The sequence below is a fragment of the Bidens hawaiensis genome, unplaced genomic scaffold (genome assembly GCF_021521415.1).
Source record: "Bidens hawaiensis isolate Kalapana, Puna unplaced genomic scaffold, B.hawaiensis_p1.1 tig00001685_1, whole genome shotgun sequence".
Classification (NCBI taxonomy): Eukaryota; Viridiplantae; Streptophyta; class Magnoliopsida; order Asterales; family Asteraceae; genus Bidens; species Bidens hawaiensis.
Window position 1 is genome coordinate 1,150,598 of NW_027491095.1, and position 19,855 is coordinate 1,170,452.

Below are 19,855 nucleotides of genomic sequence, written 5' to 3' on the forward strand. Positions count from 1 at the left end.
CTCTTTAGGGTTTGGTCCCTGTTAACTTATACTGGGCCATATTGGGTCGTTTGCTCTTTCTGGTAAAGTAATTAATTAATCCAATTTTACAAAGCCCAAATAAATCAATATTGGTCCACACAAAACTTTGCATTAGCATAATTCGAAATTATTAACCATCAATATGTCCACAACAAAAATATATAATTATATAATACAACCATCCACCTATATTTTTAAAAGATATTCTTCAAATAAATAGCTTCGTGTAATTGTTGGTTATGATGACCAACGACAAATCTGGAAACATATGATGCAAATCAAAGTTATTGTAAATCTGGAAACAAATGGAAGATAACACGAACACTTAGACATCAATTCCTAGATGTAATATTTTTTAATGGATCAAAAATTAAAAAAAAAACTATTACCGTTGCTATTGAGTAGTATAAGTGGGCATGCTACTATAACGGTTTTAATCTTTTTATAATCCATTAAAGTCACACTTTATATTAGCACGTACCCCGTCCACCGGACGGGTATAAAACTAGTTACATTAGCCGGTCATGGGAGAGTTTAATCATGGTATATATAACATACATTCAACAAACAATATGTTATGTTAACATGTTTATCCGTCTAGCACGATTAATTAGTTAAAACGTGGTATTCTTGCAGGTCGAATAAAGAGTAAACTGCGGTTTTCGTCCCTGTGGTTTGTCCAAATTTGCGATTTTAGTTCAATAGTTTCTGATTGTCTTTTTTCGTCCTTGTGGTTTCATTTTGCTTTCAATTATATCCTAACCAACTAACCCCGTTAAATCCACCTGGTTATGTCCATCATCTTGAGGGACAGTTTGGTAATTGTACTCCCAAAAGAAACACCAACCAACCCTAAATCCCTAATTCCCAGACCTCTTTTTCATTCCTTTTGTTGTCTGTATCATCTTCTTTATCCCAAGATAGACAACATTTGAATAGACAATGTCGAGCTCCTCTAACACACAATCACTTCGTCGCCGAGCCAATAATCGAATGGTGTTTTGCTCATGTGGTTCAGTTACAACCATTCGCACGTATTGGACCGATGCCAATCCTGGTAGACGATTTCACTGTTGCACGAGTGTATGTTTTTTTTACATTGAAACTATATTTTGTTTTTTTTCCTAATTACTTCAAAATCTTACCAGGCATCAAGATGTGGTTTTGTTGATAGGGTTGATTCCCCATTGTGCCAAAGAGCTCAAGAAATCATTCCTGGTCTATTGAGATCCGCCAATAATCACGAAGACATGGCAAGAGCTAATGCAATTCAAAACAAAAGGCTGAAAATTTATTTAGGTTTAAGTTGGATGTTTTTTTTGTTGTATTTGATTTTTAAATGACCTGAAACTTGTAAAGGTCACTGGCTTTATGTTTTTATGTTGTACTCTTAACTATAGGATGTGATTAAATGCACTATGTTGCAAATTTTGTTGATGACCACTATTAATGAAATTTCGTATTTTGGCTACCATACGACAAGTTTGGTTTATTAACGTTAGAGGTGCAAATGAGCCGAGCTTAAGCCTAAAAACAAGCTCATTCAATAAACGAGCCCGAGCCCGAGCTTTACTTACGAGGTCGAGCCGGCTCGCGAGCCTAAAAATAAGCTCGTTTAATAGAGCTCGAAACGAGCCAAGCTCGAGCTCGAGCTATGTATAAGTTAAACGAGTTGAGCTTGTGCCTAGTCGAGCTTGGGCTTGGCTCGGCTCGTTTGCACCCCCTAATTACCTTATGCATTATAACAATAGGTTACAAACGAAACATTGTTTGTCAAAACTGAGTTGGTCAAAGACCACCATTTTTGTCAATTACCGACACTAGAATGCATAATTCAATGGATTCTTGCAACTAGTTTAGGGTATGAAATGTTTACCTAATATTTTATGTACCAGCTCTTCGTTTTTTAAGTAAATAATAGAGGTCATTTGACACCTTATCTTGTTAATTAAAGATATTTACTGCAGTGACCTGTTAGCATGATATCACTTGGAAATGCTAAAGACAAGTACCTGGATTTTAAAAAGACAATTAGATACTAAAATATGTAACTTGTCAAAATCTGAATTTTAAAAAGACAATTACCTTGAAAAACTCATATTTGTCAATAAAGTCAAACATACCAACAAATAACAATCATATAATCACAAGCATACTAAAACATCCATACTTCAACCAAAACATAGCATCCATTACATAAAAACTAACATGCAATATCTAGAGTCAAAGCCTTGATATACAAAACATGATAACCATCAAACATAAATATTAGATTATGTTTGGGAAAGTATTGCAAGTTCGACTAAAAAGTCAAACATGCCAAAACATGATAACCATCAAACATATTAACAGTTTCAAAAGACAATCAACACAAACACCATTCAATCAAAGACCTTTGGCGGTGCCTTTCTTTTTTGAACCTCCCACCCGTGACACTTTTTCTTTCCCTTTGGTGATGCCCTTCTTTTTTGAACCTTCCACTTGTGACAACTTTTTTCCCCCTTTGGTTGTGCCATTTTTCTTTTCAGGCTGTGATGAAAACTTTGGCGCGGTACAAGACCTTATATTATGCCCCTGTGTTTTGCAATTCCTGCACGTGACCGTGTTACTAGACCTTGGCATTTTCCCTTCCTTAGCAAGTTCGCTCAACTCCTCAGCACTTTTCTTTCGTTTCTTCTTTGGCCTTCCAATTTGTTTGTGGTGCTTTGGAGGCTTAAGAGTTGTTGGGCATTATGAAGGCGTCCACATTTGAACACCGTTGATTGGGTCAATGTTATGATCGTACACCTTCTTCCATGTATCAAGCAAGTAGACTTTAGAGATCCAAGCCTCTGGAATGTCAACATCCATGCCATTTTGGGCCATATTATAATTGACTGTCACTGCATGCTTGCATGGCATGGCAATCAACTCCCACATTCCGCATGAGCAAGTCTTCTTGTCAACATCGACTACACATTGATCTTGTGAAGGCCCACTTACTTGGTACTTGTTCATCCCATTCCATATGACTTTGTACAATAATGTATCTTTTTTAATTCCTTCAAACAGTGTTGTTGCTTTCGGAGTCAGAGGACCGTCACACTTGGAAATGCTTTTACGAACTAAAACAATTCTCTTCATCAAATATTCCCTAATAAACTCCAAGCAGGTTATAATGGGCTTGTCTCTTCCGCCAACCAGTTGCTTGTTGAACACCTCGCATAGATTATTTAAGAGAACATCACTTGTTGACCTTCCTGCAAAGACACAATAGATAACATAATTAGGGGTGTGTTTTTCAAATATAAGTTTAGATTTTAACTTTTTTAACCCGAATACCGATCCTAATTTACCAGAACCATTTAACCAAAAACCCGAACAACCCGACCCGAACGACCCGAAACCCGAAAAAACAACCAGAATCGTACCACTGAACACGTAATATTTTTAATTTTAAAGAATCGTACCACTAAAGTATGCTTTAGACCAGTGCTTTGGGTGGATATCACGTAGCCAATCATGTAAAGCCTGATCTTGGACCCTCACTTCTGTCATTGCCTTCTCAAACTGTGGAATAGTAGTTGCTGTAGCACACTTCCAAAGTAGATCTTTAAACACATGACCCCTCCACGTAGACTTCATATTCTCATGAATGTGTCTCAAGCAAAATCTGTGTTCAGCACTTGGATATGTCTTCTTTAAAGCTGGTATAATACACTGATTAATAATAAACCCAAGTAAACACAATAAGTGATGACAAAAATAGTAAACACAATACGTGAACAGTTAAAACTTGGATGTACCTTTTGTCGATCACTAATGAAAGTGAAATTGGAATTTGCATATAGATCAAGATCACGACGTAGGTACTCCAAGAACCAAGTCCATGAAGTTGTTTTAGCTTCGACTAAAGCATATGCCACGGGATATATGCAATTATTTGAGTCTACTCCCACTGCAGTTAGAATCTGTCCAGGAAAAGGCCCCTTCATGAAGCAGCCATCCAATCCCAATAGGTCCCTACCACAAGCTTTAAACCCTTCCCTCAATGGAGCTAAACAAATGTAAACCCTCTTGAACTGCCTTGTTAAACTAGATGGGTTAAACTCTTTCTCTACCTCAATCTCCACAGAGGTTCCCCGATTAGCTCTAACTAGCTCCTTACAATAGTCCCTTAGAAGTGCATATTGAGTAGTGAAATTACCATCAATCTTCTGCCTAGCCATGGCCCTCGCCCGGAAAACTTTAGTCTCTGAGATTTGTATTTGATATTTCCTCTGGAATTGATCTTGTAGTGCTTTAACTGCTATGTTGTAGTTCGAAGCAACAATTTGTTCAGCTTCTTTAGCAATCCAACTCACAGTACACAACTTGACATTTCTTGTATTAAGGCATGTATGCTCATTAGTAAAGGTCTTCACAACCCAAGAGGATAATTTATTGTGGTTGGAGATATGTAAGACAAAAGGACAAGTGGGAATCAGTTTCTCTTCCATTGGTTCTTTCATTGCTTTTTTTGACTTATCCACCTTTTGAGACCCACCAACTTTACTCTTCACAACTACCTCTTACTCTTTCTTTATCATTCTTTTTAAAGTAAAGTTGCCTTCTACTCTCAATGCAAAACTTCTTCACTAGATCCCTAACTTCATCCCTATTTGAAAATTGTTGTCCAACATAAAAAGGTGCAAACACTGGATCTTTGCCCTTTCTATTCTTCTTCCTAGCCTTTTTCATTGCCTTGCTTAAAGGTGTTTCATCTTCATCCATGCTATCAAAATCATCTAAGTCAACTTCAAAATCACTGTTATCATCTTCACTAGCGAAGTGTTGATGTTCTTCGTTAACAGGTATATCCACCACATATCTAAATTCATTCATGTCTACTTCTAAATCATCACAACTATTATCATTATCAACAAAGAAATCAGAATCCTCAGAATCATCTTCATCGCTACTCTCGCCGTCCCCATTGTTATCTTCGTCACCACTCTCACCATCCCTAGTGTTATCTTCGTCACCACCCTCACCATCCCCATTGTCATCTTCATCAATGTGATCCTTAGTCCTAACCTCATTATCTACTTGGCTTACTTGACTTTCATTGATAGTTTATGTAGTGCCTATTGCCTGGCATCCAAGCTCAGTGTATACCTCAATAACCTTAAACTCCTCAACATACTTAAACAACTCATCAAGATCAGTGTCATTTGTTAAAGCCCTTAAACCATAATCAAGATCATTGTTTGGAACCTTAAAATAGTAATAAAGTATTTCATCTCCTACATGAAGATCTAAGCAATTTGTCATAGATTCTAGTTCGTGGAACCCAAACTCGAAAGAGTCAACCATATAAAAAAACCCTACATTTCCATTAACATAGGTTCTGCCTGGAGGCTTTGTGAATCTCCCACCATAGTTAAACTTCATGGAGAAAACCTTTGGGTGACCCCCTGTTTAATAAACAATATCAGTAAAGATTTAATAACTATTGTTGATCCAGACAATCATGGAAAAAAGTTTAAAGAAACCGGTTAAACAGAGATCGGTACTTACGATATTCTTCATCGGGGTCAAAATTTTCATGTGGAGATCGAAGCCACCAGAGACTAAGCGCCATGATCAAAGATTAGTGGTGAATCGTCGTTGTTTGTTCGTCTAGAGTTTGGAATTGTGGTTCATTGTTCTTCTAGGGTTTGGAATCGTGGTGTCGAACAAAACACTTGAAAAAGACAACTGGATGGTTTTTTAATCAGGGATTTAGGGTTGGTTGGTGTTTCTTTTGGGAGTACAATTACCAAACTGCCCCTCAAGATGATGGACATAACCAGGTGGATTTAACGGGGTTAGTTGGTTAGGATATAATTGAAAGCAAAATGAAACCACAGGGACGAAAAAAGACAATCAGAAACTATTGGACTAAAATCGTAAATTTGAACAAACCACAGGGACAAAAACCGCAGTTTACTCTCGAATAAAAGTCTAATCTCCAAATAAAAATATCCATGATCTTTTGTTAATGCAAAACCAAACAAAAATAAAAGAACAAACAAGTGACCACATACTCAATTCTAAACCATAAAGGTCTAATCTTCAGCATTATCATCGAACTCTACTTGTAAATAAAACCCAAAAGCTGCTCATTCACAAATAACCACCATGAAGGCTCCCTTCTTTGTTACCACCGTCTTCCTTCTCACCGGATATTGTGTTTCACCATCTTTAATGCTCGCGCTGAGTGGACTTGTTACTTCCCTTGTGGCGGTACTTTTGGCTGTGGTTCTTGTGCCTTACTTCATAGAACTGATCTCTAGTGATCACCGGCCTCCTGTCGTCGGACCAATATCCAGCCAACTCATACACTTCCAAACGCTTTATGATTATATGACATCGCTTGCTAGAAAGTATCCCACTTTTCGTTTTGCCACACCTTCACATAGTGAGGTCTATACTGTTGACCCTGTAAACGTTGAGTACATCCTCAAGACCAATTTTGCAAACTACACCAAGGTATTCATAACACCAAGGCATTGATAACCCAGTCACAAACTCGATTATAAAACTGTCCCATGCCCGATCCAATACATGTCACGTATTTATCGGGTAATTACATGGAATCGGCTATGCCCATTAGTTTTCTTATAATACCTGTTGGGATTTTCTACGTATTTTTTTCTCTATCCATTTTGTTTTTATATATATTTATGTTTTTAACCAATGCAAAACTAGAATATGATAATTTATATGGATATCATTTTTATCAAGAAATGTTTGAAATATTAAAAAAACATAAAATTCAAGATGATTTAAATCTTAAAAGAAAATTCCGTACTTTGTACCATACAAAATATAAATAATATTATCAAAATACATTTACCAAGAGAAAAGTTCATTTTCAACATAATGAAAACCACTAGATTAGAGGCCAAGACTTAAAAGGAAACAAAAATTTTAAAACAAAATTTTTTTGGATATATGATTCGGGTAAACAGGTATATGGTTTCGAGTAATCGGGACCAATATATGTTTTCGCGTTTAATGTATAATTGACGCCTATTAAGTATTAACCACTTATACATGTTGTTAAGTTTAATTTGATGTTTTATATTTTTTTATTGACAGGGAGAGTACAATATTGGTACAATGAAAGATCTTTTTGGAAACGGGATTTTCACGGTGGATGGAGCTAAATGGCGCCATCAACGGAAGCTTGCAAGCTTTGAGTTCTCAACCAAAGTCTTACGAGATTTTAGTACTGTTATCTTCAAGTCAAACACTGTTAAAATAGTGGAAAAGATTTCTTTAATAGCAGCAGCTAAGAAAGCCATAAATTTGCAAGATTTGCTCATGAAGTCGACTCTAGACTCGATATTTAAGGTGGGATTCGGGTTTGATCTTGACACTCTGTCTTGCTCAGATGAGGCTAGTAACCGGTTTATGAAAGCATTTGATGATTCAAGTGGTTTAGTGTATTGGCGATTTGTCGATCTTTTATGGAGGGTGAAGAGGTTTCTTAACATTGGTTCTGAAGCTGCTCTTAAGAATAACATCAAGATCATTGATAACTTTGTGTATAAGTTGATAAACAATAAGAGGGAGCAGATGAAAAACGAAAATCTTTATGTGAGCATCTTTTTCTATTCAAATCAGCTAATTATGTTGTAGTAATCAGTGTTTTAAATACCGGTTCAAACCGGCCGGTTAAACCGGATTTCGCACAGGAGGCCGGTTTGCTAGAAAATCATACCGACGGTTTTTTTCTAAAATATCGGTTTTTACCGGAATACCGGTTCTATGTCCGAGAAATATTTGATATTTGCGGCCCATATTTTTGTAAAATTACTTTTAACCCAACAATTAACTTTCAAACGTATAAACTTTATGACTATTTTTTTAAAAAAATTGAGTGATTTTGTATTATTTTTTTAATATGGATTACCTTTTGGATTATCTTTTTTTATGGAAGCATTTACTTTTGGGTTATTTTTAGAGTTGAAACTGTATTTATAGGAAATTATATGTAAACTATTCAAACGGTTGAACCTTCCGGTATAACCCGGTTCAACCGGTTGTACCATTTTTTTGCTTAATCCAGTACAAGTTAAATACCGGTTTTTAAAACATTAATAGTAATAGTTTTTTGACTTTTTTCAGGGTGATTTGACTACCAAAATGGACATTTAACCTAATATATTGTGAGCTTTGACATTTAGAACTTATAAAATAGGGGTTGACTAGCAAATCCAAAACAAAAGAAAAAAAAACAAGATCAAATAAGCACAACAGACTAAAGAGGCTGAAATTTAGTCGACACAAAAAATATTTGAATGATACAATAGCATCTATAAAATAAACCAATAATAGTTTAATTGTCAGCTGAATTTTACCGAGTTTAGAAAAGCACCGACTAAGATTCATCTGACGCTTTTCTGAGTCGACTAGTAAGTTGACGCTTTTCTAAGCCATCTAAGATTCGGATATTATTGGTTTATTTTTCAGGGTGATTTTACTACCAAAATGGACATTTAACCTAATATATTGTGAGCTTTGACATTTAGAACTTATAAAATAGGTGTTGACTAGCAAATCCAAAACAAAAAAACAAAAACAAACAAACAAGATCAAATAAGCACAATAGACTAAATAGGCTGAAATTTAGTCGACACAAAAAATATTTGAATGATACAATAGCATCTACAAAATAAACCAATAATAGTTTAATTGTCAGCTGAATTTTACCGAGTTTAGAAAAGCACCGACTAAGATTCATCTGACGCTTTTCTGAGTCGACTAGTAGGTTGACGCTTTTCTAAGCCATCTAAGATTCGGATATTATTGGTTTATTTTGTGGATCCGTTATACTTTTCTTAGTCGGTTTATTTTGTGGCATTTCATTATTGGTTGTCTATTATTAATATTTATGTTTTTGAAAGGATTAGAAGTTAATGTCTATACTTTCGTAAAAAGGTGGGTCGAGATGTCTATTTTCATGCGGGCTTTTACTGGTTACTTGTGTTTACTTATTTTACACTGGTAACAGAGAGATAAAGAAGATATTTTATCAAGGTTTTTATTGGAAAGTGAAAACGATCGAGAGAATATGAACGACGAATATCTAAGAGATATATCACTAAGTTTTGTAATAGCCGGAAAGGATACATCTGCAAGCACTCTCACATGGTTCTTTTATATGCTTTGCAAGCATCCATTAATTCAAGAAAAGATTGCACAAGAAGTTGTATCAGCCACTGAAGCTAATAATGATACATCTATCCACGATTTTGCACTCAAGTTGACCGAAGTCGCGCTTGAAAAAATGAATTATCTTCACGCATCGCTGTCCGAGACTCTCAGGCTCTATCCTGCTGTCCCTTTGGTATGCTTATATATATCATTATATGATTAAAAAATTACTTATGTTTTTTTATCAAACATGAACTATTCTATCAGGACGGCAAGAGTGCAGAAAAAGATGATATTCTTCCTGATGGATTCAAGATCAAGAAAGGGGATGGTGTAGGTTATATGGCGTATCCAATGGGACGGATGACATATATTTGGGGACAAGATGCAGAGGTTTTTAGACCAGAAAGATGGCTCGACAATGGTGTTTTTCAACCTCAAAGTCCTTTCAAGTTCACTGCTTTTCAGGTATGTAACCAGTGACCAGTTTGAGGATTGTTGTAGTTTAGGTTGGGATATTGTGACAATGTTTGTCTTTTGGTGTATGTTTAGGGTGGGCCAAGGATATGCTTAGGGAAGGAGTTTGCTTACAGGCAAATGAAGATACTAGCTGCATTTCTTGTTTACTTCTTCAAGTTCAAACTAGTAGATGAAAGTAAACAAGTTAGGTATAGAACCATGTTCACTCTTCATATGGATCAAGGACTTCATTTGTATGCTTTTCCTCGTTTCTAAAAGTGACAATGGAAAGTTACTGATTTCAGCTTTTATTTGGTTGAATCTGAATAATTCGTTCGTTATAATTGCTACTTCATTGGTCACAACGTGAGAGATGTCTCACAATACGTGTAAGATAAATAATAAGAGGAAGAGAGCAAATGAGGTAAATGCCAAATGTCGTTACATTTCACTATCGATCAAAAGCTCGGGCCTCAAAAGTATATAACCGCTAACTACTGAAGATTCGATTGGTAGTGATTTAGAATGCATTTCACATAACTTGCCACATAGACGGAATAGTGTGGGTAGACCCGACCGAACCCAACGGATTAGTATACTATGGGCTAAATATATAGACCCTTATTATCGTTTCAGGTATCATTTATACAACTTTGTACATTTATGTTACGGGTAGGGTATTCAGACTTTTTAAAAATATATTTAGCATCATAGAATGGGTATTCATCACATTGTTTTCATTAACTTATGATGTTAAAATTACTTTATAAAGATTGGGCAATTATGGTACATCAACAAATGGAACTTGTTTTAATTTATCTTCCAACTGGATTCCAAAACGGATCAAAGTGAAGTCCAACAGAAGATATCAAAGGAACCTCTTTCAAACTAATTACCCGTATCCTCACCCGATGCCCGCTCACCACTCCATTTTCAAGCCTATGAAGCTTCTTATACCCGACTGTTGTCCCTTTCGCAACCCGTTTACCATCAACGTACACTTCATGCATTTTAATCCTCTGTCCCAGCCCGATCGCCTCTTGAATCCTCACAACGTTGAACCTCACACCTTCGTTTGCCGCCGTCAATTCAATCCAATGCTCCTTTTTAATATTATTATCCGGAGCCCAATACGTCCATAAATGATCATTGTCCAAAACCTGTTCTGGCCCGAACCCACTTTCTTGTCCACCCCGTACACTACTTGCTTTTACCAAACATGACTCGGCTAAATTTTTTGAAAATATTGTGTCGATGGCCGCTTTAAATTCCTTCAAACGTTGAATGTCGTTTTGGGAGATTAATCCGGTGGTGTTGGGTGGCACGTTGAGTAACATGACGCAGTTGCGGCCGACTGAGTTGTAGTAGATATGGAGGAGTTCACTTAGCTTTTTTGGTGACTCAGTTTTGTGCCAAAACCAACCGGGTCGGATTGAGACGTCGCATTCAGCTGGTAACCAATCGGTCCCCTTTGGATCCCCGGTGGTGAGATAGCTGTGTGTCACCAAGTTAACTTTATTAATCAGATTCCATTAATGTTAAATAAAAAGCTGGCATCCTTTGATATAAAGTATAAGTACCTAATAATAATGAATGTGACCACTTATATGTAGGGTCATGTGTTGATACGGTATCAAATCAGAAAATTAATATGAATTTAAAGATAAGAGAACATGCCAATAGGACGATATTGATGATTCACTCTTGTATTTGATTTTAAAATCGTGTCTCACGTTCGCTTTAAACTTTACTTATATTATATTAGATTTTGTTGTACGCTATGTCATTTCTTTATAATATTTTTTTTGTTAAGATTGCATTCTTACATAATATTTATCTACCAGTAGGTAGTCGCGCTTCACGACGGATCGTAAAAGTTAAATCTAACCTGACGCATAACTAAACTTGACGACTTGTTTAAAGACTAACTATACTTGTCTATTATTATGTAGTGAATGTCCACTGTGGCCTTGGCCTAGTGGTAAGACAATGTGTATGGTAACTAAGCACATATGAGGATTGTCTGACACTAGTGTCTCAAGCTAATTTTGTAAAAAATGTCATAGTGATAAAAAAAACCTCAAAACATCTTACAATCATCACCATTTCTTCCTTTTCTCTCACAAGCCACCGTTGTATATACATTGATGCAGCCATGCAGCCCAAAACGAGCATCACAACGAGGGAGAGGGGTGGTGTGTACCTTGTTTTGCCCCAAAACAAAGCTTGCAACGAGCAACAGTACGTATGGTCTAAGAAGTGTTCTCTCTTTCGGTGGAGGATATGGAGACTCAAGTTTAATACCATGCGCGAAGAGGGGGGGGGGGGGGGTGGAAGGAGGGGGGTGTGTATATTTAAAGGGGTGGGCTAAAAAGGTTTTGTTGTTAAAAAAAATGTAATGAATTAAATATGCATTACTTAATGTAGTGAATTCGATATGCGTTGTTAAGTAACGTATACTAATTATTAGTGTTAACAAAAGGTAATTTTACCTTAAATAGTTATTATTACTTAAAAATGAATGTATGAATTAAGTGCTTTATTATTACATAAATAAAAATAAACAAAACTCTTAGAATGAAAAAAATCATCATATGACCGGCCTTCTTAAATGTATTATAATATAGATATCTTACTATTTACTATATATATATAATACGTCAAACAAGAACAAATTAAAACGCTTTACATTAAGGAATTTACAAAAAATATTGCACATGATACAACTTTGAAAGGGGGCAAAAAAGTCATTCTTACATTAAAACTCATGTTTATTTAATACTAGCCAGTTGCCCGCGCGATGCAGCGATGTACACACAAACACAACCAGTGTTAGTACGTTTGTAACCTCGCAACGGTACGTGCGTAACCCAACGGTGGTAGGCGTTTAACGTGGCATCGGGCGTGTAACCGGTGCCAGTAAGCGCGCCACATAATACCTATACGCGAGCAACCCGATATGTATAAACAATGTCATCCACGTAACCGATGCTTGGACGCGCATAACAGGTGATGAAAAGCAAGAAGCAAATATGAAATGTACAATAATTTCAAATAAACTACTTTTAACCAAATCCTTTTTTACGGACATGTTCCGACCCGAAAATGTGTTAACCCGAAGCCCGTTTTGACAAGAACCCTTTCGATCTAAACCCATCCCGACATGAACAAAATTAACCCTTTTTGTATTAACTTGTTCCAACCCAAACCCGTTCTAGCACCATTAGTCGAACATGTCCGACCCATTGCCGGTAATAACTGGTAATCATATAACATGTTAGTTTTTAAAAATTGATAAACTATAGCAATATCATATTCAAATTAAAGATAATAAAATGCTCGTGTTTATGGTGTAATTTTTTAGAAAAAATATTAGCGTGTGAAAAAGTTATGGTCGTTAAAGTGTCGTGGGGTAGTGGTTAATAATTCGGGGGGGGGGGGGGGGGGGAATGTGTAAGTATTTAATATATTAACAAAACTTTATTGAAGTTGAAGGACCATTATTGTATATTACTTTTGAATAGGCAAAGACTATTTTACCCATACATTCTTAAAATTATATGCATTGATATGTGTATAATATGCAACAAAAGTGGTACCTTTTAAAATTTAAGAGGTCAGTCACTCCTATATTATATATAGTATAGATAATTACAATATTGTCCTCTCAACTATAGTTAAATTTAAAAAATAATTACAACTATGACCCTTAATCTTTTACATGTATCTTACTTTAATATGTTTTTCATACTTTAATATTTTCCAAAAAAAATGACACCATAAAAACGAGCATATTTTTATCTTTAATTTGTATATGATATTGTTATAGTTTATTTTAGTTGAAAAAAATTACTTTTTTACGTATGGGTGTTTGCGGTCTGGTTTGATAGTTTTAAATTAAACCGTGAGTCAAACCGTTAATAACAGTTTTTTGTCGACGAAAACAAAGACATAACTTGGCCAAAACTTTAAGAAATTTTTTTTCTCTCTTATAACTTCGTAATATTAAAAATAAAAGGATCCAATAACAATAAAGAGGCAAGTAAGCGGGCAACAAGTCGCGCCGTCACCCCCTTTTGAACCTCAAAAGGGGGTTTGAACGGTTTTACGACCGGTAATCGTCATAATCAACCCGATGACCGGTTTGAACGGTTTTACGAATTCAAATCGAACAATGAATACCCATAAACTTATTACGTAATTACCAATATCTGTGTTTCCCGCTCCATAGCGCGGACACCTGTCTAGTCTATAAAATATATGAAATCCCTTAAACTAATATTTTTATGCTAGATTTACTAGTGTTCTTAGAATCGGACAAGTCATATCGAAAAACGTCAAGACAACCGATTCGGTTCCCTTAAAGTCCCTACTTTTAGTTTGGTTTGTTATGAGTTGGACAAGTTGAAACGACAAGTACGACATTTGGTTGGAGCTGATAATTAATCTAAATTTCCATATTTTGTATATCTATCGAGTTAAATTGTAAATTAGCACAAAATAACTTGTCTAAACTTTGTTTTGAATCATATATAGCCACACCTATTACATAATTTTCAATAAATTGTCCAGTTAGGAAAACATTCATAATGATAAACGTAATTATCAACGTTTATGTAGTGTCCTATTATGTAAGATGGCCTCGGTTTTGTCCCTAATATATATCAACAATGCAATAGGAAGTAAATAAATAAATATATATCATAATTAACTTACTCGACGATGCTTGCATTGCCAATGGATAGAGATGTCCGATTAATAGTGGACCAACACGTACTTCCGGCAAACCCTCTTTCATTTCCGACCCACCGGACTCCGGGACCGGCGTCGGAAAATATGTTTATTGTGCTTTGTAACTCCCCCACCATTGAAAACCAATCATTAAAATAGTAACTCATGTTTGGTGCATTTGGACCTTTTGCCCCATCAAACCATATCTCACTCACACTTCCATATCTACACGTGATGATACACCAAACAAGTTATATAATTTAATAATGTTACAAAATCATATCATATATATATATATGTTATAAAGTTATTATAATAAAACTTACTTTTTAAGTAGTTCTTGTAATTGTGCCATATAATATTCATTATAAGCTATAGTTTTACCATATCTAAAATCATGGCGATCCCATGGTGACAAATAGAGACCAATATCCACTCCTCCTGCCCTTGCGGCATTGGCGAATTCTTTTACAACATCCCCATGCCCGTGTTGCAATGGGCTTCCTATGACCGAGTGATCCGTGTATTTTGAAGGCCAAAGGCAGAACCCGTCATGGTGTTTCGCTGTTAATATAGACAGCGAAACACCAGTCTGGACCGCCACATCGACCCATTGGGTCGTGTTTAGGCCCGTTGGGTTGAAAATTTTCGGGCTCTCTTTCCCGGTGCCCCATTCGGAATTGGTGAATGTGTTGACACCAAAATGGTGGAAGAAGATTATCTCTCTTTGTTGCCATTTGAGTTGAGAGTATGATGGGAGCGGTAGGACGGGTAATGGCGGTGTGGTGGCGAATTGGTATTGGTGGGATGGGAGGAAATTGGATAGTATAATGAGAGAGTAGAATAAAAGGTGGTAGAGATTGGCCATCGGTGGCGGTGGTGGTGGAGGGTGGTGGTATAAATAATGGAGTGGGGGACAAAGCTAAAAACAAAGGGGATGAAAGGAAGAAAACTTGTGAATGGAATTTAGTTTTGTAAAGTATTGGATGTTGTCGTTTACGTTATTTGTTGCACATGCATTCACGGGATATCATTTTTATAACATGCATCGTATATTTCTTTCTTGTTATTACCACATTTGAAGTTTTTCATTTATTACCTTGCTGTTTGATAACCAACTATTGATTTATAATCAAATCATATTTTAATAACGGAGAATTTATATTATTTCTGGTCATATATACGTGAGATTTGAACCTAAAACCTTTAAAACCAGAAACCCTTCTAACTAAAGGTGTTTAAAGATTATGTCTTTTAACGATAGACCATCAACCATTTAGTAATCAAACCATTTAGTTAATATTTTTAAGTTAAATTGTTTTTGTTTTTAAATTAATGATCTTTTGTATATTAATTATTATTTGTTTTTAAACCAGTTAATTAATGTTTTAGTATTTAAACCAACTAACTAATGTTCTTAATTAATGTAAATATATTGGTATTGGTGGGATGGGAGGAAATTGGATAGTATAATGAGAGAGTAGAATAAAAGGTGGTAGAGATTGGCCATCGGTGGCGGTGGTGGTGGTGGGTGGTGGTATAAATAATGGACTGGGGGACAAAGCTAAAAACAAAGGGGATGAAAGGAAGAAAACTTGTGAATGGAATTTAGTTTTGTAAAGTATTGGATGTTGTCGTTTACGTTATTTGTTGCACATGCATTCACGGGATATCATTTTTATAACATGCATCGTATATTTCTTTCTTGTTATTACCACATTTGAAGTTTTTCATTTATTACCTTGCTGTTTGATAACCAACTATTGATTTATAATCAAATCATATTTTAATAACGGAGAATTTATATTATTTCTGGTCATATATACGTGAGATTTGAACCTAAAACCTTTAAAACCAGAAACCCTTCTAACTAAAGGTGTTTAAAGATTATGTCTTTTAACGATAGACCATCAACCATTTAGTAATCAAACCATTTAGTTAATATTTTTAAGTTAAATTGTTTTTGTTTTTAAATTAATGATCTTTTGTATATTAATTATTATTTGTTTTTAAACCAGTTAATTAATGTTTTAGTATTTAAACCAACTAACTAATGTTCTTAATTAATGTAAATATATTGGTATTGGTGGGATGGGAGGAAATTGGATAGTATAATGAGAGAGTAGAATAAAAGGTGGTAGAGATTGGCCATCGGTGGCGGTGGTGGTGGTGGGTGGTGGTATAAATAATGGACTGGGGGACAAAGCTAAAAACAAAGGGGATGAAAGGAAGAAAACTTGTGAATGGAATTTAGTTTTGTAAAGTATTGGATGTTGTCGTTTACGTTATTTGTTGCACATGCATTCACGGGATATCATTTTTATAACATGCATCGTATATTTCTTTCTTGTTATTACCACATTTGAAGTTTTTCATTTATTACCTTGCTGTTTGATAACCAACTATTGATTTATAATCAAATCATATTTTAATAACGGAGAATTTATATTATTTCTGGTCATATATACGTGAGATTTGAACCTAAAACCTTTAAAACCAGAAATACTTCTAACTAAAGGTGTTTAAAGATTATGTCTTTTAACGATAGACCATCAACCATTTAGTAATCAAACCATTTAGTTAATATTTTTAAGTTAAATTGTTTTTGTTTTTAAATTAATGATCTTTTGTATATTAATTATTATTTGTTTTTAAACCAGTTAATTAATGTTTTAGTATTTAAACCAACTAACTAATGTTCTTAATTAATGTAAATATATTGGTGTAATTTTGTTTTGATGTAAAGTGTTGGCAGGTTGTTAGGCTTGTCGAGGGTGCCTTTTTTCTGGCAGTTTCGTATTGTTTGTAAAAGTTATTTAAAAATAAAAAAAGAAAAAAAGTATTAATGCAAGTATAATTTTTTATATAATTAACCAATAAATTATTGTTTTTAAACCAATTAATGTTTTTAAGATAATTAATTTCTATTCAGTTAAATTATTTCCTTATATTGGTCTACCTTTTATATAATGGCTCCTACTCATTACTTCTATTAATCACATAAACATGAACGCACATTTGTACGATTCGAACCTTCTATCTCTTAGTTTATTAGTTTTTTTGATTTGTGAATCGTAACTAACGATAATAGACTCCAAAATGATTTATATTGTCCAATTATTATTTAATTAGTTTTATTAGGCTATGTATAGTGGAGGGGTTACAAAATGACGATTTGCGTTATGTGGCGCCCAGTCAGTAAATGGTATGTTTTTGTTTTTTGGGGTGTAATGGTGTTGTAGCCCTATATATATATATATATAAGTATGTATGTATAAGTTTTATTAGTGTGAGAAATGCGATATATGAATATGATCAACTAGTTTTATTTTAGGTTTTAAATATTTAAAAATAAATAAAAAAGATGTAAATGCAACAATAAGGCCATATGTAGTGGGGCTTGGGTTTGGGCGATTTGGGGCGACATTGGGCGTGAACACCCCCCCCCCCCCCCGATAAGTGGGCGAAATGGGGCGGGGTTATTATCGCCTTGGTGAAGAAAACAATATTATTATATTATTATATGTTGTGTGTGTATGTATATGTGTATGTATATGTATATATGTTGTGTGTGATATATATATATATATACATACTAGTTTTTATCCCCCGTATTACGGGGGCTGTTTTATTTACTTGTTTTTAATATTTATATACTTTTTGAGCTTAATTTTATTTATTGTAATGAAATTTATAATATACTTAGAGTTTGATAATAAAAAAGTTTCACAAATAACTAACATGTTATAACCCGATTTAGAAGTTATCTGGGTTTGTTAAGGCCCAAGACCCGCTTATTTTTTTTACTATAAAATTGTTTTTTAATTATAAATAATATTTTTTTAAAAAGAAATCATTTAATAATTATTAGTATATCCTATTTTATAGGATTTTCACATCAATAATTTGGTGAGAATATTTTTTAATTTAATGAGATGTTATAACCCGTTTAAGGAATATCTGGGTTTGGTAAGACCCATACCCATGAATTCGGGTTAAATGAATGAGAAGCCTCCATTTAAAAATCAAGCAAATCTGATGACTCCAAAAAAAGGGGGAGCGACCACATCGCGACACCTAGGATTTTTATGTTTTCGTTTATATGTATATGTATATGTATATGTATATATGTTGTGTGTGTATATGTATATGCAAAATGAATCCTAGAAACAACCCGAACCAACTGAACCACCCATTCCCTCCTTTCGGTCAACACCATGGTTCGCAAAACCAACCGAACGTGAACTTACAATGGAACCCGATGAACCTAAACCAACCGAGCTATCCGTTTCAATTTTCCGACCCGAACCTAAACATGTACGCCAACCGAGCTATATGTTTTTTTATATTTTTAGTTATGTATTTTTTTGTAATTTTTAATTTTAATGCATTTTTATTTAATTATTTGAAGAAATTGGTTTTTATTTGATTAGTTTTTTATAAAAAGAAAATAATAAAAAAATATATTATGGGCCCAACTTGTAGCCCCTACACCATTACACCCCAAAAACAAATTCACCCAATTTGCTGACTGGGCGCCACGTGTCACAATTCCCCCACATTTGTAGCCCCTCCACTACACATAGCCTAAATGCATTTTCTCTCTCCAATTAATACAACTAATATAACCATAATAAATCTTTCTCTAATTAATATATCTAACTAATTTAAATATAATAGTTAAAAAGATAACAACACTACTATAGTTTTATTTTTACACATTCTTTATTTTATTCAATTTCAACACAATTTATTCATATAATACTATTTCTTTATATTAAAAAAATAATTTGCACTCAATTTATTAGCATATATCAATGTGTTTTGTAACACTAAATATCAAAACATAATATATATATTTTTTCAATTGATATGCCTATAAAAATTAATGTCATAAATAAAAAAAAATATTATACAAATGTGTCCACTAAATGTAAACAATAAATATACAACTTACACAAAGTTATATAACATACGCTTGTTTTGAGCAATAAAAACGTACAACATACAAAAAGCATTCAACTTACATATGTAATTCGACATCAACAGTTATATAAACTACACAAAGATACACATATCATACACATGCGTAAGTTATATGTTTTTCGTATGTGGGTTATATGTTTTTTGTATGTAAGTTATATGTTTTCTTATTCTTAGAACAAGTGTAAGCTATATGTTTTTGTGTAAGTTATATAATTTCTATTGACATTTAATGCAAACATGTGTGAGTTGGTTTTTGTATTATTCATCACACTGTAACTACGTGTTGATGGATATTGATATGTTGAGTTTGAAGAAATTGATTTTGAATAAAAAAAATTAATGTATGAATAAATTGTATTTGTATAAGATAAAATTTTCGTGTGTAGGTTATATGTTTTCGTGTCATGTGTATTTTATTGATGATGAATTTTGTGTGTAGGTTATATGTTGCCTTATTCTTAGAACAAGTGTAGATTACACGTTTTTGTGTATG

At 34.2% G+C, this 19,855-nt stretch overlaps 3 protein-coding genes across 3 annotated transcripts; 1 reads left to right on the plus strand and 2 right to left on the minus strand.

The window, feature by feature from the left end:
* The first annotated feature begins 539 nt into the window (after nt 1-539).
* Nucleotides 540-9,956, plus strand: LOC143592797 (cytochrome P450 704C1-like). Its single transcript, XM_077072621.1, has 6 exons — nt 540-669; nt 5,985-6,513; nt 7,126-7,626; nt 9,044-9,379; nt 9,454-9,654; nt 9,739-9,956. The coding sequence occupies exons 2-6, from the start codon at nt 6,163-6,165 to the stop codon at nt 9,919-9,921; spliced, it is 1,572 nt and encodes a 523-aa protein (XP_076928736.1). The 5' UTR covers nt 540-669; nt 5,985-6,162; the 3' UTR covers nt 9,922-9,956.
* Nucleotides 2,752-4,229, minus strand: LOC143592030 (uncharacterized). The gene is made up of 3 exons (XM_077072050.1): nt 3,807-4,229; nt 3,471-3,720; nt 2,752-3,260 (listed from the first exon to the last, which is right to left on the minus strand). The coding sequence occupies exons 1-3, from the start codon at nt 4,227-4,229 to the stop codon at nt 2,752-2,754; spliced, it is 1,182 nt and encodes a 393-aa protein (XP_076928165.1).
* Nucleotides 9,957-10,459: 503 nt separating the features above from the next.
* On the minus strand, nt 10,460-15,426 carry LOC143592804 (alpha-L-fucosidase 1-like). The gene is made up of 3 exons (XM_077072627.1): nt 14,703-15,426; nt 14,362-14,601; nt 10,460-11,139 (listed from the first exon to the last, which is right to left on the minus strand). Exons 1-3 carry the CDS (start codon nt 15,242-15,244, stop codon nt 10,461-10,463), a joined length of 1,461 nt encoding a protein of 486 aa, XP_076928742.1. The 5' UTR covers nt 15,245-15,426; the 3' UTR covers nt 10,460.
* Nucleotides 15,427-19,855: the final 4,429 nt, after the last annotated feature.